This window comes from Mus pahari, chromosome 9 (genome assembly GCF_900095145.1).
Source record: "Mus pahari chromosome 9, PAHARI_EIJ_v1.1, whole genome shotgun sequence".
Classification (NCBI taxonomy): domain Eukaryota; kingdom Metazoa; phylum Chordata; class Mammalia; order Rodentia; family Muridae; genus Mus; species Mus pahari.
Window position 1 is genome coordinate 81449278 of NC_034598.1, and position 22933 is coordinate 81472210.

The 22933-nt window shown below is 43.9% G+C and overlaps 2 protein-coding genes across 2 annotated transcripts in view; one reads left to right on the forward strand and one right to left on the reverse strand.

Annotated features, from left to right (window-relative positions):
- Positions 1 to 761: 761 nt before the first annotated feature.
- Positions 762 to 7148, forward strand: Snrpf (small nuclear ribonucleoprotein polypeptide F). The gene is made up of 4 exons (XM_021205348.1): positions 762 to 896; positions 2231 to 2356; positions 6096 to 6160; positions 6667 to 7148. Exons 1-4 carry the CDS (start codon positions 894 to 896, stop codon positions 6731 to 6733), a joined length of 261 nt encoding a protein of 86 aa, XP_021061007.1. The 5' UTR covers positions 762 to 893; the 3' UTR covers positions 6734 to 7148.
- Ccdc38 (coiled-coil domain containing 38) overlaps positions 5823 to 22933 on the reverse strand; it is a 44587-nt gene continuing 27476 nt past the window's right edge. Inside the window, exons 10-17 of the mRNA XM_029542689.1 lie at positions 20861 to 20918; positions 19897 to 19969; positions 16472 to 16623; positions 14651 to 14786; positions 11218 to 11400; positions 10235 to 10440; positions 8378 to 8471; positions 5823 to 7769 (exon numbers count right to left, since the gene is read on the reverse strand). Coding sequence (XP_029398549.1) covers positions 7656 to 7769; positions 8378 to 8471; positions 10235 to 10440; positions 11218 to 11400; positions 14651 to 14786; positions 16472 to 16623; positions 19897 to 19969; positions 20861 to 20918 — 1016 coding nt within the window. The 3' untranslated portion in view covers positions 5823 to 7655. The remainder of the gene's footprint in view (positions 7770 to 8377; positions 8472 to 10234; positions 10441 to 11217; positions 11401 to 14650; positions 14787 to 16471; positions 16624 to 19896; positions 19970 to 20860; positions 20919 to 22933) is intronic.

The window sequence follows — 22933 nt, forward strand, 5'->3', positions numbered from 1 at the left end:
CAAAACAAAACAAAAACAAACCGTTCAGGTTCATGTAGGATTAGATCTCCCGAAAAGAAAAAAATACTCTTTTACACGGGTTTCATATCACAGGTGAACCGATATCTGAAATGTTGAGATTATGGGGAAATTAAACGGGATTCTGATCGATAACTTTCTATCAGAGCGATTAACCTGTGGTAGCATCAATAATTCTCCACATCCTATTCCAAACACATGTAAACGGACTCCTCTGGCCTCTGGTTCTGGGAATGCTTAGACCTCAGAACGACAAGAGGCCACCACGTTATCGGAGACTCAACTTGACCTGGTTTCAACTGTTGTAAAGACCCACTTGGGTGCTTTTCACTAGCACTCACGTCGTCTTGCTTCCCCAGCTTCCTTTAAAAGCCGGTAAGTGGTCATTCTAGAATAAAGAACAGTCCCATAAAAGGGGGTCGTGCCAGAGGTGCTCCCCAAAGGCTGGATCTATGGGAAGATCGAGCAGGGACCTCCAGAACCCTATCTCGTTCTCTCAGCTGAAGGACAGACTAAACCTTCATTAGCTAAAGAAACCACGTCCGTTCGCCAGGGCACTTCGCCTCCCCTTGTCCAGAAGCGAAGAAATGGGGGTCACTCCATCGTTCCTACTTCGAACTTGCGCAGTGGGCGCAAACACGCGCCTTACCTCCGGCTGCTAGGAGACCGTACCGCCATCCCCTCCAATCAGTAGACTCGTCTTTGATGGCCAATCACAGAAGCCGAGACACCGCGGCGGGCGGGAGGTGAAAGGTCAGGCCGCCTTTTGGCGGCCATTTCTCTCCGCGCGGGTCGCCTGGCTGTAGCGGCAGCCGCTCCGGTCACGAGGGGCGGGCTCGGCGGCTAGCGGGGTGCAGCGCTCGCCGGTGGTCGCGATGGTAAGGACGATGAGCGCCGCGGGAGCTGGAGGACGGGCGGCCTCGCGGGGCCCGCCGCGCCGCCCATTCATCCGCACGAGGCGCCGCGCGGCTGGCCGCTCGCTCCTGCTCCCGACGTCGGAGGCCTTGGCGGGGCGGCGCGCGCGGGAGCCCTTCCCCTCCCCGGGATCCCCTTCCCCCCGAGGACAGAAGGCCGCCTTTCCCCGCCTTGTCTGTCCCGGAGCCTGAGGTGTAGCCTAGTCTGGGCTCCCAGGGTAGGAGTAAACCGAAGCGAGTTTTCCTTTTCTACCTCGCACGCTCCGCCGTGCGCCATTTATTCCTTGCCGTTGACAGTTTTAGCAGATGGTCCTCTGGTACAGAAAAACCCGGCTACCCTGCCACTCATTTAATACTGCTCTTAGGCGCCAGGAAGATGGGGTGCTAATGTAGACCCTGCGTTTTCTCAGGAGTGGGAGGTAGGCAGCCGTCCAATAATAACGAAATAAGCAATTACAAGTAGCGGTGATGCTCTGCTGACAGGGACATCTAGGTGACACCAGGTGCGCGAGCACTAAGTAGAAAGTAGGTTTGGCCAGTGGGAATTTGCCAAGAATTAACCGCTGCTTGCAAGAATAGTGTTTTTGAAATGAAGCCTGGGACCTCAATGCCTCCTAGGAAGTATGAGGCTCTGGCAAGTGCAGTTAAGAGACCACTGGAGCATTCTTTTAAGCCAAGATAGTACATGACTTGATAAGTGGCTTGTGGATGATAAATGATAGGCAGCGTAAATCAGCCACTCATTTAGACCCTGTGTCCTCCCAAGATTCTTTGGGATGGCGTGTGAGTAGATTGGGGTATGGGGGAGGTTATGAATTTAAAGGGAATACTTGTTGCAGAATAAACGATTTAGCATTAAGAGGCCCTCTCTCAGATGATACTGAGCTGTTTTTTTTATGACTGCAGAGACCGCCCTGTACCTTTACTTTGATTCCTTTAGAGCTTGGATAATGTAGGTATTTGGGGCTTTTGTCCATTCAGCAGTGCTCAGGATTGAACCAGTGACCTAAGAATCCTAGGACAGTGCCTTGCCTTTGTGCTACACACTTGCCCCACTTCGACCTGTCACTCGACATCTAATTGCATAATTCATATTTTCGTTTCCATCAGTGGACTATGAGGTTGACTAAATGGGTATTTAAATTTCTCTCAGACACTCTCCAGCAAATTGTAAAGCGACAGTGAATCGGAGTTTACCCTGTGTCATAAAGTCTTGACTGGTGTCTCGGTGAGAGTGGGCGGTCGAGGCTGAGCTAAGCACAGCTTACTAAGTGCCGCTGCCTTTGGTTCTCATACAGAGTTTACCCCTCAATCCCAAGCCTTTTCTCAATGGACTGACAGGAAAGCCGGTGATGGTGAAACTTAAGTGGGGCATGGAGTACAAGGGCTACCTGGTCTCCGTGGATGGCTACATGAACATGCAGGTAAGCTGAGTGGAGGAGCATGGGTGAGGAGCCGTAAACCGGGTTTCTACTGTGTCACCTTACTCCTCAAAGGTTTACTGGGACTGGTGGGAACGCACACAGTTAGATTGACCAACAGAAAGTGGAGTCAAGATTAAAGTATGAACCAGGGAGGATGTTGAACCATGATGTTCTTAGGAGTATTTACACCAGAACACAGAGCTCTGACATTTGGTCTCTAATACCAGAAGGGAAAACTAGTTTATTACAGAAAACTGATTCAGCCTGTCTTTTTCTAAGACGTGTCTGTATAGGCAATTAGCACTATAATGCAGTGGCATTAGTACTCACAACTGGGACTCTGTACCCATTGAATAGTTCTCTGTTACCTGGACCACCTGTAATCCAGCCCCATGCTTAAGAGTGGGACTTGCTGAGTTTGTCTTGGTACCTCATGTAAGTTGAATGTATTATAAATTCAGCTAACTTCAGATCAAAAATTCTTAAGAGAAATTATATCTATGTTTGAGATACACAGTCCTTTTGTTTTCTCCACTGTACTAGGTTATGATTAGTCTAGAAATTCGAAGGACATTAGGTTCTATGCAGATACTCGGTTATTTGAAACAAAGCTCCAATACCCTTGAACAAACCCCCATAAATGCCTTGGGGTGCCTTTTTGTCCTTTTGTCTGATTTGATCATAGCTTCAGGATTTATTGATATTTTAAAGTATCAGAAGTACTGCTTTTCAGACTAATATCCCGTTATATAGCTATAACGCATTTTTGCAGTCTGTTAGGTTTGGTTGGTTTTTTTAAAACATCATTTTATGTGAGTACACTGTCACTCTCTTAAGACACACCAGAAGAGGAGGGAATTGGATTCCATTACAGATGGTTGTGAGCCACCGAGTGGTTGCTGGGAATTGAACTCAGGGTCTCTGGAAGAGCAGTCACGCTTAACTGCTGAGCCATCTCTCCAGCCCCATCAGTCTGGTTTCTCAACTTGTAGAGATCAACCCCAGACCTTTGTACATGCTGTACTAGCAGTCTGCCACTAAGTTACGTTCTCAACCTTTTCATTCATTTTGATTTTTAGTTTTTAATTTTATTTTATGGATGTCTTGCCTACAAGCATGTCAGTGTACTATGTGTGTACCTGGTGCCCACCAGAGTCAGAAAAGGGCACCTGTTACCACCCTGGAACTGGAGTTAGGGATGCCGTGGGCACCATGCAGATGCTGGGAATTGAACCCAGGTCTTCTGGAAAGGAAGCCAGTGCTCTTAATCTCGCCAACTCTCCAGCCTCAAACAAGCATTTTTTCCAAATCTACTTTTAACTCTTTGGAGTATATACACTGGAGTTGGATTACTGGTTTACCCGTTGTTTTTGAGTAGCTGTCATATTTTTTTATATAGCAGCTGTGTGGTTTTGATTCCTTCAGATGGTACCCAAGAGTTCCAGTTTTCCACATCTGCACTAACACTTGTTTTCTATGAGGTTCCTCTTTTTAATGTATAAATATTATTCTCCTGGATCTGAAATAGTATCTCCTTTTGGTTAACATTTTCCCAATAACATTGGGCACCTTTTCATGTGTGTATTAACTATGTGCTTATCGTCTTTGGAGAAATGTGTTATTCACATCCTTCATCTACCTATTTATTTATTTACTTGTATTTTTTAAGACAAGGTCTCATTATGTAGCCCTGGCTGGCCTGTTTCATGCTATGTAGTCCAGGCTGGCCTAACTCAGAGATCTGACTGCCTCTGCCTCCTAGGTGGTGGGATTAAAGGTGTGTGCCATTTTGCCTGTTTTTAATTTTTTGTGTTTAATTGTAGTTTCTGCCCAAATTTTAAAGGTTACTTAGGTGGATGGATTAACCAGAAATCCAGCTAACGAGAATACGGAGAAATTTATTTGGTCTGGAAAATTCTTGAAACAAGCTATTTACAAAAGCTATAGAAAAGTCTGGAAAGTATGCCTGTAGTGGTTAATATATTGTGGAATTAGAAATGAGAATTCAATGTTATGAATACATTGAAAACCACAGAATGTTTGATTAAAGTTTTGTTTTATCCCTGTCACTTGGTGTGGTGATGAAAGCCTGTGATTCTATTCCCGTGTTAGAGGCAGGAAGATCAGAAATTAAAACATCATCCCCATTTCACAGGGAGTTGCAGGCCAGCCTGGAATGCATGAAACCCTGTTGAAAAAAATTAACCACCTAATAATAGTTGATCTTGCAGTTAATGTAGTATCCCTGAGGTATAAAATGTATCTCTGAGTGAGCTGTTTCTGAGTTGCTTCAGTCAGCCAAAAGGTATTGGTTGTCTGTTTGGTACCATGAATATAACAGTGAGCAAAACAAAGTCTGCATCCTTGAGTTTGTTCCAGTGGTGGGGATGGTTGTGGACCACAGATGATTAGGAATGATGCAGAGCATGGCAGCAAAGCAAAACCAGGGTTATGAGTGTGCAGTACTCAACAGCCTAGCCTCCAAAGAGACCTTTGGCATCTGGGACAAAATCATATCTGTTGGAAGGGACAGCAGATGCAAAGCTTCTGTCCACGGGGGTGTGTGCTTGAGTGTTTGAGGTACAGACAGAAGGCCAGAGTGGAAGGTGGGATGGCAGTCACTGAAAGCCTTGCTGCAGTAGTGAGGCTTTTGAATTTAGTAAGCTCTAAGCTTTGGGGCATTAGTGTCGATAAAACTTAGAAGCCATTTAAGTGTTAGGGAAATGTCAAAAATAATTACTTATGCTGGGTGGTGGTGATGCACACCATTAATCCATGTGTACCATTAATCTCAGCAGTTATGAGCAGAGGCAGGTGAATCTCTGAGCACAAGGCCAGCCTGGTCTGCAGAGTGAGTTCTAGGACAGTCAGGGCTACACAGAGAAACCCTTTCTCAAAAACATAAATATCTACATATACACACACATACAATTACAATCCTCCTGATAGGAATTATATACAAAATCATCTCACAAACATTTGTTCTAGTGACAACATGTTCCCTGGTTGCTTTGTTTTCCTCCAGAGAAACAGCTTGCATGTCTTAAATGCTTTATGCCAGCCACATCTACCTAGGCCCACTGCCTGCTTATGAAAGCAGCTTCCTTCTCTTGTTCTGCCTTTGGTGACCCCATATAGCACTGGTGGATATTTTTTTTAATTGTAAGAATGATAGCTAAAGATTTTTAATTTAAAATTAGAATTCGCAAAAGTAACCCTAAAGATCATTCTTGATTTATACCCCCACACCCCCATCCCCATTGAGTACATAAGATTTTAAAAATCTTACTTTTTTAATTTGGTTGTTAGCTAATATATTTTAGCCATAGCTTTTGTACACCCATTTGAACAAGTTAATATGATTCATAATGTTTTACTCTAAGAAAAGGTAATGGATTTGAATTCTTTGGATTTGAATTTTCAGAAAATTTTAAGAATTATAACTTATTCAAATAAGCTTTCTTCTTTGAGACACTTTGATAGCAGATAGAAATAACATCTAGGAGGCTTAATAACTTTGAAACAAGCTTTATTATACATTAGTTCTATACCCATGCATGTCTTAATATATGAAGTCCAAAGATACAAGAGTGATAGAAAGCTAATCTTAAGAGTTACTGTTACGATACAGCGTGAGTTGTTGGTGTAGAGTGGTCTCATCACTGAGTCCTCACCGAGTAGGGATGCTGCACTCTTCCCTCCTGTGCAGTTATACTAATATCTTTCTTTTTGTCTAAAGCTTGCAAATACAGAAGAATACATAGATGGGGCATTGTCTGGACATCTGGGTGAAGTTCTAATAAGGTAACAGACTTATTTGTGTGTATGAAAGGAGTTCTAACTAACCTCAGAAATATCTGCTGAAATAAATTAGTCCTATTAAACATTTAACATTAAATACTCTACAACTAGATTTCAGAAACCTTTGAAATCACTTATCATTTTGGAAGATTTCAGTTTATATTTGAGGTTTTCCTACTGTTGATTTACATTTCCTGGCTCCAGCTATAACCTGTATCAGTGTCATGGGTTACAGGGATTTAAATTTGAATTTTAGTTGAGTCCAGCTGCTAAGGATTTCTGTTGTACTCTCTGTCTGGTATCAGCAACTACCTTCATTCTAAGTCATAGAGATGAATTGTGATGATGGTGGTAAAAATGTGTGGTGTGCCTTTAATACATCTGTATAGGACTAACAGGACAAGTGGCAAGCTGTGAGTCCAGTGTCCAGTCTGATGATGGAGCAGTGAGGATTTAATCATACATGGGTTCTGAGTGCAGCTCACAATGGACTGTGTTTTCTGTTACAGGTGTAATAATGTCCTCTACATCAGAGGCGTTGAAGAGGAGGAGGAAGATGGGGAAATGAGAGAATAGCATCTTGGAATTTTGGATTTTTTTTTTTTATATATATGTATTTCTATACAATAAAGATTTGGGGTGTTTTTTTTCAACTTGACTTGTGGACTGTTTATATGCAGACATATGCAAAGTGCAAATGTTAAAACAATGGATGGATAATTCTTAGAACTAAAGTTTTAAAAGCCTCCCAGTTTTAATTCAAGGGACTTTTTTGTAATCCCACTGCCGATTTAACTGAGACCTCATAAAAGCTGCTGTGTTGTTTAAGGTTTCCAAACCACTTTTAACATGCAGAAAGTTAGACATTTTCTTAGTATTAATAAATCATTATTTCTATATTGATATAGACTAAATGTATATTTCAAAACATGAAAATTGAAATAACTATGGAGATAAGACAATACAAATTGATATTTAAGCTGAAGATGTATGATTTTGTTCACTTAAAAGTTTTCTGATAAGGTTTTCAGAGCTTAATGTGAAAGAAAACCAGTCTCATGATTGTTCTGAGACCATAGACTACTCGTTTTTAAGCTTTAAACCTGTCCGGTTGTTTTAAGAATAATACAGTTTAAAAATGTACATTCAAAGCTGTAAACTTCCTTATTTAGAAAATATTAAAATTCTCATGCTTTGAGGGAGACCATTCTACTGTAAGTCCTGCTTCATGTTATGTCAATAAATTGACTTTGGATATTTGTCTCCAACGGGGACATATATCCAGACACATATAGGGACAACCTAAAGTACAGTATTGCTTAGCTCATGGACTGTACTAGTGAATAATAAATAGTTGCAGCAGAAAATAGTTGCTGTTCCTAGTCCTGTAAACTTCCAGGTAAAGGTCTAGTGCGGCCCTGGAATTTGTTAGGGCAGTATTGCAACACAAAGCCAACATCCACGTAAAACATTCGCTAAGAAAGTATCTTTATCCTGTTCAACTAAAAAAATACTCTTCGTCCTGTGATTTTGATCTTGTATCACCGACTAAAAGGAGCTCGTGTTTGTTCGCAGAATGAGGTTTCGAACGGTAGATAAGTCGTCTTCCCAACTGAAAGGAGAAAAAATAATCCTCCTTAGCATAACTATTCAATATGTGTGTCAATATTTACTTGAATTTTTACATGAACCAAAGGTTTGAACTAAATACAGTTACAGGGAATTGGTATAACCTAGTAAATGTCCAACATTCTTGGCAAGTTGCCCATAGTATACAGGAGGCAGCAGCTAGCTTTTATGGTCAGTGGAGAGATGTACAGAAAGTTGCAAAGTAGCATGTTGCTCACATACGGTTGTCCCAGAAAGCAGTGTTGGATGCTAACATTGCATTTCTCAGTGCTCTACCCGGGTTTTCTTACACGGTTACAAGAGGGTTTGAGCCAATTTTGAGAAAACTTTAACATGAGTGTTCTAGGAAGTTGGAAGTGTTTGCACGTGGAGGGTCGGGAGACCTGTAGTTCATACCTGTCCCTTCCACGGAGGGGTCTCTCCCTTTGCTTTCTGGTGTTCAGTTACAGGTAAAGCTTTTGTGACCTAGGCACGGGCATAAGGGAAGTACCCTATTGTGTTGTCATGAGAGCCTCAGAAGGGACGTGGCCTTTCTGTGAGGACAGTTCTTGTGTGGGACTGGAGCAGGGACCTACTGTGTAGAAGACAAACCTTCTTCTTGGGTTGTGCCACTGCTCTTTCCAGAGCAGCTTTTAGCCGCTCCTCCTGGTGTCTCTGCTTTTCTTTCATCTTCTCTTCACGCAGCCTGTCATAGGTGAAGAGAGTTATTAGAAGGTCTATAAATAAAAAGTGAAACGTCTACATTGTTACTGTCTGGAAATGAACTATCCAAATAGAAGATTTCCATGAGGATGGCTTTTGAATATTCAAGCAATGGTAAGACATTTAATTTCAACGTTTTGGATAAATCCCTCTTCCCTCAGTTCCTGCTGAAGAACTTCCTGTACCATAGCCACTTTAGCTCCCAGCCTCCTCCCTGACCTGCCTTGAAAGTTTCTTTAAGGGTAATGTGCACATTATCTTAGTGGATTGCCACAAACTACTCAGATCGTTTTGAATGACGTCTTCAATTTTTTTTTTTTTTTTTTTTANTTTTTTTTTCGAGACAGGGTTTCTCTGTGTAGCCNTGGCTGTCCTGGAACTCACTCTGTAGACCAGGCTGGCCTCAAACTCAGAAATCTGNCTGCCTCTGCCTCCCAAGTGCTGGGATTAAAGTAGTGCGCCACCACCGCTTGGCATGATGCCTTCAATTTAAGACCAGTACAAGCCATTTCTGCCTTTTAGGGTAAGCATTGGTTCAAACAAGGCAGTGAGTGACTCTTATGGACCTGTGTAGCTACATGCCAGTGTTTTCAGAGCGTGGTAGTGTCTCCTGAACCCTTCTGTTCAGAACCTTTTTGTTAGGTACCATTAAACAAAGCAGTTCTTAACCTGTGGGTCACGACTCCTTTACGGTTGAATGACCTTTTCATCAGATGTCCTGCATCATATCAGATACTTAGGTTATTCATAACTAGCAAAATTACAGTTATAAAGTGGCAGTGAAGATAATTCTAGGGTTGGGGTTGCTACAATGTGAGTAACTATAAAGGCTTGGATCATTATTAGGAAGATTTAGAACCACTGCTCTAAACTTTGGAGAAAAAGTTCCTTTGAAAACTGGAACTGTTGAAAACAGATTGTAATTGCACTCCCTGGTACTGTAAGAAGCCTGAGGTCATTTGGATGGAGTTGTCCTCGGCTTAGATAAGTCTGCTCAATGTTCTGTAAGAGCTGTCTGAGTCACCTTCATTTTTACATGAGAGAAATAATACCCTCCATGTATCAGCAATGTAACATATTAATGGCTAGTATCTTTCAGACGTGTTCAGTGGTTTTACATTGTTAGTTTGGTACATCGTCCCTATGAAATAATCACTCATCAGCTTTGCCTACATGTCATGTGGTAGTAGCAGCCATGTTATAGTGATAATCTTTCCAAACAAAAGATCCTCATTTAACTTGTAGAGATCTGTAGGGGTGGGGTTTCAGGGATAACGGTCATGTAAGGTCTGTGGAAATAAATGAGTGGGGGGGAGGGGTATGAGTGCCAGCTAAACATTGCATGGTGTCACCTAAGAGTTGCTGTTCCTTTATAGACCGAATCACCTGTGGTCATCTAAGGACAGACCCTTCACCACAGTGCAGTTCTTCACATGACAGCCTCTGAGAAATGCTCATATGACTTAAGACCCTCCTCCTTCCACCACAGCCATCCTAGTTGGGTCACTTGTCTCTGATAAACCTTGTATTTACCCAGATCCTTTGGGTCATAATGCCTATTGCCTGTAGAAACGATAACACTTATTTCCTAAGAACATTCTCTGTGGGAGGGCAGGGCTGAATCGACTCCTCCACTGCATCCCCATCCTGCAATGCTTGCCATATAGAGATAGCTAACAGTGGAGTGGGATTTATGCAAACCAGCCACGTAAGCCATTCAATATACTGAGGAGACTGTCACAGTACTTTTGCCGTCGCTCCTTCTGTTTAATCCTTTCGATTGCTTCCACATGTTCTCTGGGAATAGATTCAATGAGGTCGCTCAGCTCCACCAGGCGAGACTCTACTTTGACCAGTTTTTGAACTGCATTCAAGCTGCCAACCTCAGCATCTCCGATGCAGACTCTATACACTTGATTGATCTTTCTACTAAGTGAGTCTATTAGCTTTTCCTGAGCGCAAGAAAAAAAGTAGAAAACATTCCATCACTGTCAGTAAATGCAAAGTTCCATTCTACTGTTACAAGAGGAAAGCTCTTTAATCATCATCATCTCGTGCTGGGGAGAGAGCCCAGAACCTAATGCATGGTGAGCAAATGTTCTACCACTGGGTTACACCCCACCGGCTCCCTAAATGCTTGAAAAGACAAATCATTGAGAACATGTAGCAAGGAATATTTGTATTTTAATTTATAGTCAGATCATATTACAGTGACACCTTGGATTGTATTCAAATATATACAGTATATATATACTTGTATATATATATACAAGTTTTATGAATAAAATTATAAGATAGTATCTTTTGGCTTGAATGTTTTTGTTGACCAGATTCCCTAAATGTTCCAAGTGCAGAGACAACATACACATACACATTTCAAATCACTTTGCGCCATCAGTGGCTTAACGTGTGCCCCTCCCGGTTTTATTGTTGAAAACCCTATAATGCTGAATGATAGGCATTTGCATATGTGCCCAGTTCCTTTCCTGAGAGGGAACCAGAGGGCAGGGACTACTGTGCACACCTAAAACAGTGCCTTGCACATAACTACACACTTAATAAATGTTTGCTGAATAAACGAGTGCCTTCTTTCAGAGAAATGCATGTGCAAGCAAACAGATTCTGAGGCCGACCAAACAGGAGTCTAATTTTTGAGGTCTCCATGGGGAAGCCTTTGCTGTAAGTCTAATCTAGAGAAAACTTAGGCCGAAGCCCGCCAATCCCTGTACCTCGCCACTTCGATGTTTTACTTGATTTTGCAGTCTCTTGAGTTGGTAGATAATGTATTTCGGGAGATGAAAGGGATCCATTTTCGCCACGGGATGGCTGATATTCGTCAAGAGGAACTCAATAAATTTCTCAGCAAAGTAAATCGCTTTCCATGTAGGCTCCTGCCTCAGGATTACCTGCTTCTGCTCAAGAAGATGAGAATCACCATAAAGACAAGAAAAACACACCCAAGGCTGATGTGACTCCCCTCCACTGGGGAGACCCATCTGGAACCATAAGGGCCTCACAGCCGCCATCGCTTAAAGCCAAGCAAGGTCTGTGACTTCCAGCAGCTTGTTGTTCCCACCTCTCGCTTTAACGGGTGTTCCAAAGATCCTGTTTATCACAAAGCTCCTAGATTCTCATTTTCTAAATACTTTATTTTCATTTATATTAAAAGAACAGTCCTTAAAAAAAACCTAGAGAAATATAAAATAATACAAGAGAAAACCATAAACTTGCCATGAAGTCCCCTTTAGCACATAGCACTTACATTGTTTCCTATTTATAGACTTCCACATTTCTTAGAGATAGCTAAAGGGCAGACAAATACAAAAAAGAGAAAAAAAATTGGAGGTACCCCACCCAACGGGGCAACACACTGCATATTAAAGAGAAGAGGAGGAATTAGGATCTTAGTAGAAGATGTGGCTCATGTCTATAACCCTAGCTCATGGGCTGGGACAGTGATTGCCCATCATTGTGTGGGACAACATGGGCTAGGCCAGCAGCATTATATTTGTCCTTGAAAGAAGAAAGAATTATCTTGCCCTAATGTACATGGGAATTTTAAGAGGTTAGTGCTTGTTTAAGAAAAACTGGTAAGAACACGTTCTTTTGGATGGAAAGAGACTTGAACACAGAGTTAGGGATGGATAGATGGAGACTTTATATGGAGGTTTTTTTTTTTTTCTTTTTTGTCTTTTAAGATCCCTCACCAAACAGCTCGAGAGGGAACTACAAGGTGGAAATGGATTAAGAACTAAGAGAAAGAAATGAAAGATGGCTTACTATGAGAATGAGACTGAGTTCCTGGTCTAAGACAGCAAAGAGAAAAAGCATTCCAGAATAAGACCAACTAGAGACAAGAGAGATGTGCAAATGGGTCCTTTAAACTGCCACTAGAGGGTGGGCTCAGACCAGAGCTACTCAAGTTGGAGGCCCTGGCAGCAGGCTGAGTTCACCAGGGCCAGTGGGCAGGAAGATGGATCCTGGTACTGGGGGTACCAGGACAACTTAGGTATATGTCCACAGTGAACAGAACCTGATGGACCAGAGCAGTGTTTCAAACTGGAGGGTTGTCTGGATGTACGCGTGTCATCACATGTTGATCTTTGCATTACCATTCAAAACAGCAGCAAAATTACAGTTCTGAAGTAGGAATGGAAATAACTTTATGGTTGGGGATCACCACACCATGAGGAATTGCATCCAAGGGTCGCAGCGTTAGGAAGGTTGAGAAACCACTGCTTTAGTGCTAGCCTAGCGTGTGCGTTAGGCAGCCCAGAACTGCGTGAGACTGGGTGTGGTGGTGCTGGTAATCCCAGCCTCAGACAGAAGGTGCAGGAGGAGAACTTCAAGGTCATCCTCAGCTACAGAGCGAGTTTGAAGCCAGCTTTGGATAATGAGATCATGCCTAACAACGACGACCCTCAAAACAAAATACTTCTAAAGTTTCCATTTGTCTCTCCCTCCATATCTCACATTTCATATTCTTGGAAGACCATAAGTTATTAACCCCATGTTCTAGAGTGTGCCTGCAAATTGTACAAATTTATACTCGTGATTGTTGGTTTATGGAAATCTTGAGGAACTTTTGAATCAAGTCTCTGTTCTCTGGGCCTTTCACAAACTAGATTCTCCCTTCTCATGGTTGACTCAATATTTAAAGTATTGAGCATGACATTTTCGCCCCCTTAGTTGCCCTAAAACTGAGATTAAAGTGGTTTGGTTGTGGTGTCTGTACCGTTAGATAGCAAAGATAATTTATCTTTTATAGCTTTGGAGTTATTTAAGAGTTGGATAGAAACAATACAAGTGTCCATCAGATGAATGTCAATCAATACAGTAAACAAAGTACGGTGGATAGGATGGAATATCATTCAACAAAATTCTGATACACGCCATGGTGTGGATGAACCCAGAGAACCTGATGCTTTGTGACACAAGCTAGACATTAAAAGACACATACTGCTCAAATCCACGTAGATGAGCTATGTAGAAGACTCGAAGTCAGAGACAAAGAAGCAGATGCTGAGCAGTGAAGGGACCAGGAGCTTGTGTGAAATGCATATGCAGTTCTTGAACAAGATGAAAGGCATTCTAGAGATTGGTTGAAAAACAATGTGAACATATTTAACGCCACCAAACTGTACGTTCAAAAAAATGGTTACCATGGTGGTGGAAAAGTTCTGGAAATAGACTGTGGCCACAGTTATGCTATGTAAAGGTACTTGTGCCATTGAATTGCACACTCGAGATGGTTAGGTGGCAGAGTTTTGGTCTAAGTGTATCACTGATTAAAAGAAATGGTCGATTAAAAACAAAAACGAAGAACTGAACTGTTACAATCAACACACTTCCTACCACAGCTTTTGCTTTTAGTAACCCTGCCTGTCTGTAGGTAGGGGAGGATGGCCATCTGTTTCCTAATGCAGCCTGTTCCTCATATCTACCACTGCCTAAAAGTCAAGATCACAGCCATACATGTGAGGTTAGCCCAACGTGGCGTCTTTGGACTTGAGGTTGTTCCAAGAAACCTTAGTGGTTGTTAGGGTTTCTAGTGAATCTGTAAACTAACCTGATCATTCATTCAACAAACATTTATTGAGCCTCGACACTTAAGGGAGCACTGGACTGAGTTCACTAACAAGAAGTTAGAATGGTCCTTGTGTGGAGGGCTTTGCATGCAGCTAGGGAAGGCGAACCTATCCATAACATAAGGGTGTTAGGATGTGTCATGAGTGCTGGGCAACAAGCCAATCTATTTAGGCCCAAAGAAGTTGACACATATTCTAGGCTCCGTGCTTGGGCCGATTTTCCATCCAGTATTAAGTGTGTAGCTTCATGACATGTTCTGTCATTGAGCAGTCACATGAATTGCCATGAAAACGAATAAAGGCAGTGAACCATATCACACACCACATAGCAACAAAGAAGGGCCATTTGAAATAACTAGAACAACATTTCACGTGAACCCCCAGGTCAATCTAAATGGTTGCTCTCTAGGAAATCGATTATTCCATATTGACAAAATAATTCCCCGCTGGTTTTCCACACCCCGTCAACAATTTATGGATTGCCCTAAGTCTCCCCGTGTTAAGTGCTCAGCACCCAGGAAGGCCAGATGGTTACCGGGAGACAGAACAAAGTTACCACAGGCCAAGAAGGTACCTGAGCATCAGAATTGAATTCTCCAAAACTGAAGAGTCTGGACCTCAGCTCCAGCTCCGCTGCCTTCTCCTCCTCTCGTTCACAGTTCATCCTGAGCATATGTTTGTGCTCCAGCAGGAAGGAGATGCTGCTGTTTCTGTTGCAAAAGAAGGAGGGGACCCTTGTCTGGAACTCAAAGTTGAGGGACTCAGCCCTCTTGCTGGGCACATGTCAGCACCTGGCACCCAGCAACCACAAAGGGGTCAGCGTGTGATGACATGGCCAGCGTGTGTGTGTGTGTGTGTGTGTGTGTGTGTGTGCATTTGCCATGCGAGTGAGAAAGGTGGGGGGAGAGGTCGGGGTGGGGGAGAGATGGGAAGAGGGAGAGGGAGGGAGAGAGAGAGAAATGAGGGCAAGAGGGAGAGGGAGGAAGGGAGAAAGAAAGAGAAGGTGGGAGAGAGGGAGAGGGGGAAGTGAGGAGAAGAGGGAGAGGGAGGGAGAGGAGGGCCTGTTCTCACCACGCATGCACACAGGTCAAGAGAACCACCTCAGGTATCAATCCCCATTTTTTACCATGTTTGAGAAAGGCCTGTTCTTCCTTCTTCCAAAGTGTTTATGTGTGTGTGTGTGTGTGTGTGTGTGTGTGTGTGCACTCACGCAGGCGCTAGAGCCTGTGTGGACTACCTTGGCAGCCAGCCCCTTTACCCGTCTCAGTGGCCTGGGATCCTGTTTTGGCAAATGCCAGACTGTCTGACCAGTGACCTTCTGGGCAGTCTCTTGTCTCTGTCTCCTGTTAGGGGCACTGGGCTCACAGGTGTGCACTACCCTGTTTGGCTTTTGTGCAGGTTCCGGGATTCAGACTCACGTCTTCATGCTTGGTCAGTAATTGTTTGATCCCCCTGAGGTAGCTCTCAGGCCTACAGTCAAGTCCACGGGAGGCAAATAAAAGCTTATATGCAGGTGTTAATTTCCATTAGAACAGATATTGTCCCCTTTCTCTGATATTGTGGTTCCCCCTCAAGACTCCAGACAGAAAGCAGCAGAATGGAGCTCATCAGGAGCCCAGGCTGTGCGGCTCTAGTCTGTGTCCTCGGATCTGGCTGATCACCAGGGTAGCCTCAGGTTCGGGGAAAATGGATATGCCCGCCTAACTTGCCTTCAGATTCTCAAAAAATTGTGTGTGTGTGTGTGTGTGTGTGTGTGTGTGTGTGTGTGTGTGTGTGTGTGACTGTGTTTCAGGTTCTTTCCTTCTGGGCAAATTCATTGGTTCCCAGGTTTAAATGTAGTTTATCCTAATTGCTTAAAAAGGTTGCCATCTTCTGACCCAGACAACTGTTCCACAGAAGCCTACACAGTTACAAAGCTTTATTCTTTATCATCGGAAGCTCTTCTCCGACTGTAATCTCAGGGCAGAGGTAGCCTGTGACTCTGGTCTCCTCTGCATTAGCCCTGCTATGCTGATACACTACGGAGCGATTAAATCACGCTCTGCGAAATCACAGAGAGTCACTTTGCTGAGATTCACACCCAGGGGAATTGCCTTGGTGACCCTTCAATCTATGTAGTGACAGGTAGCCTGGTGACGGCTGTCCTGAAGCCAGTGATGCCAAAGGGCACCATTTCAACCCTTCCAGCTAGGAAAATGCCTCGAGAGCGAGAGGAAGCAGGAGGAAAAAGTTAAACCCAAACCAATCTAGTCTATCCACATGTCAATTCTCCCTTTGTACCCGTCATGTGGATCGTTATTAATTAAAACCCCAGCCTACACCAGGAGAGGGGTCATCAACAGTGGTTAGATATGGTCTCTGGTTAGTGACTGTTGAACAGGAGGAACCCACTCACATCTTATCCTGTATAAATTTTTCTCTTTTGTTGACATCTTCGAGGTTCTCATCCACATCTTGGGAATACTGGACCAAGGTGAGGTTCTGCTCTTCCAGCTCCGTGAAGACCTGCAGTAACTCCTCTGGCTCCTTGAAATAAATCTCTGGCAGCTAGTCAATCAACAGCGAAGAGAAGTGTCTCACAATATGCTCATGTGACTTGTCTCGACAGCACAGCTGTCACTCAGCTCTCTGCCCATGTGACAAGCTACTTGAGAAAGTCAACTTTTAAGGAGGGACTTTTAATAAGTATATTTTTGCCCTGGGACTATAGGAGATGCATAGTGGCAGAGAAGCCGGTGTCAGGATCACATGGTGGGGGCCACTTCACTATACCCAATAGGTAAAGAGAGAAGACACCAAGAGTCCCCTCCCCTTTCAAGAGCATACCCCCAGTGACCTAACTTCCTTCTGCTAGGCCCCATCCTCAAAGACACTACATCTCTGCAGATGTCACAAGGCCTGTAGCGGTGACCCCACCATCCCGGCACTAGCTGGGGACCACACTTGGAACACAAATGTTTTTGGAAATGTTCCAGATCCTAACAACAGTTTGGAGTATGAGGGAGGCTGAGAGAATTGTAAAGGAACCTTGTTCCCAGGAAGAGATGGCAAATGGAAAGAGGTGATTTGGGGTATAGGGAAAGATGGGGGATGCTAAAGAGGAAAAGAGGGAGAGGAGAAAGGAGGAAGGTTTTATTAGAAGAGAAATTGAGGGCAGGAAAGGTGGGAAAGGAAAGATAAGATGGGGAAATAGGAGACTGATGAAGGCTCATTTCTTCTCAAGGCTAATTATTTGATATGTAGTGGCATTTTAAGAATATGTATTGCCTTAAGTAAGAATTTTCCAAGATGACATATATTAATACATGTGTTCATTATTATTATTTATAGCAGCCATGACATAGATGCAACAGAAATATTCATAGATAGGCAAATAAAGGAAATGCAGTACACATACACAATATGGAATATTATTCAAAGAGATGCTTCTTCTACAGCACATGTGTGTGCAGATATGTGTGCACATGCTACAGTGTTGGGGGCTGTAGGAGAACCTCAGGTGTGGTTTCTCAGACACTGCCCATCCGTGTTTCTCTCTCTCTCTCTCTCTCTTTCTCTCTCTCTCTCTCTCTCTCTGACAGAATCTTTGGCAGGCCTGACACTCTCCCAGTAGGACAGACAGGCTGATTGGCCAGCAATCTGCTTGTCTCTGCTTCCTGGGTGTTAAGATTATAAGCATTGCAGCACCATGCTTGACTTTTTTTTTTTTTAATGGGTTCTGGGACTGGAAATCAGGTCTTCATACTTGCAAGGTGTCTTACTTAGGGTTTTATTGCTGTAAAGAGACACCATGATCAGGGCAACTCTTATAGGGCAAACATTTAATTGGGGCTGGATTACAGTTCCTGAGGTTCAGTCCATTATCATCGTGGCAGGAAGCATGGCAGCGTGCAGGCAGACCTGGGGCTGGAGAAGGAGCAGAGAGTTCTACATCTTGATCCACAGCCAGCAGGAAGAGACTGAGGCACATTGGCCAGCTTATAAGACCTCAAAGCCCAGGGTTGGTGAGATGACTCGGTGTTTAAGAGCACTGGCTGCTCTTCCAGAGGTCATGAGTTCAATTCCCAGCAACCACATGGTGGCTCACAACCATCTATAGGGGGATCTGATGTCCTCTTCAGGCAGGCAGAGCACTCATACAATAAAAAAAAAGAAGACCTCAAAGCTCACCTACATTAATACACTTCCTCTAGCAAGACCACTCCCACTCCAACAAGGCCACGCCTCCTAATAGTGTCACTTCTTATGGGCCAAGCATTCATACACATGAGTTCTATGGGGTCATCCCTATTCAAATCACCACACAAGCAGTGTACCTATTTGCTTGCTTCCCAGCCCCATTACGCTGTAATTTAAGTGAGCTTTGAGGACTATTACAGTAAGTGAATGAGCCCAGTCTCATGCACACAAAGAAAGCCCAACAGTGCACAAGATGCTTATTTAGAAATTTAAATACATATTTAAATAGCTAGTCTTCTTAGAACCAGAAAGTAGATAGATGGTTGCCAGGGGCTGGAGGCTGGAGGCTGGAGGAGGGATATTAAATGGGCACAGTGCTTCAGGTTTGCAAGATGAAGATGTAGAATCTGCTATCTAGCAGGGTGTGCGTGGTCACCAGTGCTGCCCCGCACACCAGAAATGTTAAGCTGGACAATCATGCGTTTGAGCACAGGTTTAAAAGCACGATGACCTGGGTAGGCTACGTCCCGTGTAATAATGGGTGGCGTTTGGTGGGGGGTTTTTTTTGACTTTAAAATCACTTCCAAGCCTCTGTGATTGCATTTAGATGGGGAAACCACAATCCGCTGTCACGGGGTGCTTTGCAGGAGCAATAATTGTGGTTCTGCTACCCGGTAAAGTGACAATAAATCCTGGGCTGGCTCAGTGGCTAAAGTACTTCCTGGGCAAGGCTGAGGATCAGAGTGTGAAGGACACAGGGGCAGGCTGGGTGAGTGTGGCGGCTGACCCCCCACACCCTCCGCCCCTCATCACCCCAGTAACCATAGAGATAGGAGATTCCCTGGACAAGCTGGTTAGGTAGCCCAAATCTGTGAGCTCCAGACTCAGCGAGGAGGAGAGCCTTGTTTCTGGAAATAAAGTGGAATGCAATGATGGGATACACCCAGTGTCAATTCTGCCCTCGGCACGTACAGGCACACACGCGTTCACATACGTGCAAGCACACACACACACACACACACACACACACACACACACACACACACTAAGCAATCTAAGACCGACAATTTTGACAGACCAGTTGTAGGGTATGTATCTTCTCCAAGTCCTTTCCTTTCCTTTTATGTTCTGTTTTGTTGTTTTGCTTTTGTTTTTGTTTTGAGACCAGGGCTCACTAGGTACCTCAGGCTGGTTTAGAACTCATTAAGTAGCTCAAGCTGGCCTTGAGTTTTGTTTTGTTTTGTTTTGCTGTTGCTGTTTCTGATTTGGTTTCGTATTCTTGAGTCGGGAGTCTCTTTGTAGGCTAGGCTGACCTCCCACTTGCTAAATATCTGAAGATGGCCTCCTGCCTCTGCCTCCCAAAAGCTAGGATTACAGGCCTGTTTTGCATACCTAGCTTCTTGGCCTGAAATCTGTGGTTCTCCTGCCTGGCCCTTAAAAGGGCTGACATATTATCTTCTTATATGTTTGCTTTTTATAGATGACTTGATGACAAGTATTGGTAATTGACAGGATTTACGAAGAGTATCAAATCACATTTCCTTCTGGAAAATGTGTGATATGTTTGGAATAGGATACTGCAGAAGAAATGAATGAACGTGCGCACCACATACAGCCAGAATCAAGAAACAGTCTGCTTACCAGATCAAACTCCACTATCTCGTCCTCTAAGAAGTACTCCAAACTGTCCTCGGAGGCCATGCTTTCAGGCCGACTGTAAAAGAAAAGAAGCAAAAGAAAACCATTTCTAAGGAATTTTCTGTGAGCGTGTTTGTTTTTGTTCCTCAATTGACTGTGAACCCCAACTATCACCATGTTCTATTATTATTATTATTATTATTATTATTATTACTTCATTTTTATTTATGCAAAGGGGGTTTGGCTGCATGTATGTCAATATACCATGTGCACGTTTGGTGTTCATGGAAGCCAGAAGAGGAAGCCAGATCCCCTGAGTTGTGGGCCAACATGGATGGAGTAAGGGCTGCCGGGGGAAGAGGGAGGTGGACATGACCATAAAGGGATGTGAAGAAGCCAGTGGTGACATTTTGCACTTGATTGGGCCGGGGCTGATATCCTGGCAGAGGCACTGCGCTATGGTTTGGCACAGGATTCCTACTGGAGGTTCTGGCAGTCTCCGCTCAGACTCCTTCCTTCAAGCTGTCGCCTGACCCAGTCACATAGCTTCTCAAAGCACCCCTGGGTAGCTAGGGTTGACAGTGAACAGTTTATAAAATAATGAATTCATAATCAAGTTAGGGAAGAAGCAAAAAAAAGTAAATAGAGATGCTTTATGGTCCTACTGCCATAGGTAACTGAGGGGGTGAATCTGTGGGTGCACAGGCTATAGGAACACCTAGGAGGGGAGGCCCACAGGTCTGGGGTCTCTGGTGGTTCTGGTGACTGAAGGCAGTGGGTCCTTATAAAGAGAGCAGAATTCTGGGGCATCTCGGGGGTGCACACACTTGGGCCACCACCTACTCCACTGTGTGTGACACCAGGTTTGGAGAGGAGGTCTTTATGTTGACCCAAAGCTAAAAAGACTCATTTTCTTTAAAAAAGCCATTCACAGTTTTCATCAGAATTCATTAAGTTCGTATCATACGTGAACACAGCTGACTTCCTAGAGTCTTGGTCCGAAGTAGGTTTCCTGTGTCTTCCTCCTGTTCAGAATGTCCAGGTGAGGTTCATGCCACGTGAGATGGGCGAGGAAAAGGAGAACACAATTAGAGGTGAGTCCTTGTCACTCGATGCCAGCTACTATGCGCCTGGCCTTTTTTTTTTTTTTTTTAAAAGCACAGTTTTATTATCAAGAAAGCGATCATATGGAAAGCGGGGCCCTTTCATTCCACTGAAATTGGACGCCGTGCAAATGTCCATGGAATATGACGTGACTCTGGAGACTCATGTATGAGGGGCAAAGATGAAGAGGTGCGAGGCGTGGTTCTGATTTTCCCATATCAGCAATATCTACTTCTAATCACAGGGTTCAAAAGAATTAAGGAAGAAAACAAAGGTAGTGGCCGCCTCCATTCTTAACAGGACATGGAGACCCCTGCCTTCCAGCCTTTTGTCCTTAACTGCATCCATGAGCTTCATCAAGATCAGGGCCAACCCTTTGGCTGAAACTAACCATTGAGCCAATGCTGGCCCTGAGAGTCCTTATCCACCTGCCCAGCTCATACCAACACCTTTATGGCTCCCTGTCATTTGTTCTATTCTACTTTGAATCACGCCCTTGCCACCTTCTACCTAGAAGGCTCCTACACATTCTTCAAAACCCTGCCTCACCGGGACCTGGCCTACAGAGGTTCCTGTAAATGCATCAGGTAGAGGTCACATGCTGGCCCTTTTCCAAAAGATCCCTCCCCGCCTATCCCTCCTCTGACTCTCTCTCTTCATTGTCCTGTGTAATGCCAGGGTACAGAGCTGCCTTCCAGTTGTCTTTGTGTACCCCAAGTCATTAAAGGTGCCCAATATACATTGTGTGCTGTTGATAACTATGAATTCAGTAAAGGAAAGAGGAGAGAAGGGGAGAGAAAGGGTGGGGCATCTCATACAATATTGTCTTCACTTTTAGGATGTGCACATATTACTGAAACCATTTATAAGAGGTGCGCTATTGGGGCTGGAGAGATGGCTCAGCAGTTGAGAGCGCTAACTGCTCTTCCTGAGGTCCTGAGTCTATTTCCCAGCAACCATGTGGTGGCTCACAGCCATCTGTGATGGGATCTGATGGCCCTATTCTGGTGTGTCTGGTGTGTACTCATATACATTAAATAAACAAACAAACAAATAAATAAATCTTTTTTTTAAAAAAGAGCTGCTATTTAAATTGAGTAATACTTCATTTCAGAAAATACTACTGATAACTACCTCTTCTCCCCTCCATCTCCACCTGCTACCACAGATGTCCCAATGGGCAAAGTAATATGTGTTGTGTAGACTCCAACTGATTGACTCTTAAGTGTGAAAAATAAAAACCATCCACTTTTAATTAGCTGGCTGAATGGCCAGGCATGAGGCTTATATATCACGGTCATTTCTGGGCAAGTTGTGATACTTTTCCCCCTCAATCCCAAAATATACCTGCTGCTTAGTGGCAAGATGAAGGAGAGGGGTCCCAAGAATCAGCCTGTATTGGAGTGACCACTGGGTGGAGCCAGGCACAGGAGGGAAGGTGGAATGATGGGAACTAGGATCACCTAATGGGGAAGACTGTCTCACAGGAAATGTCCTTAAAGCCAGGAAGGACCTCAGGTCCCGTGGAAAGAGACTGTCCACACAGGGAACATCCAAAAAGCCAGGACCCCAGGTCCAGTGATTTTTCAAGAGAAGATGGATTCAGATATTTTCATGGCATCTGATGGTTTTTAAGTGTTGATTTCCAACTCAAGCAATGTTAAAAACACCAGGGCCAAATCCCTGGTCTGCCACCGTGATGGAGAACCTAGTGGTTGACTTTGGTAGAGCGTCCACACTTGCTCTCATGTCTCAGGCTAGGTAGGGGATTGTCATTGCAGAAGGCAGACTTGAACCAAAGGACAAGGGGGCCCATCTAGGTGGACATTTAGGATGAGATTCTTGTCCACTTGGACATTGTGATAATATCACAAAGGAGAGAGAGAGGAGAGAGAGGAGAGAGAGAGAGAGAGAGAGAGAGAGAGAGAGAGAGAGA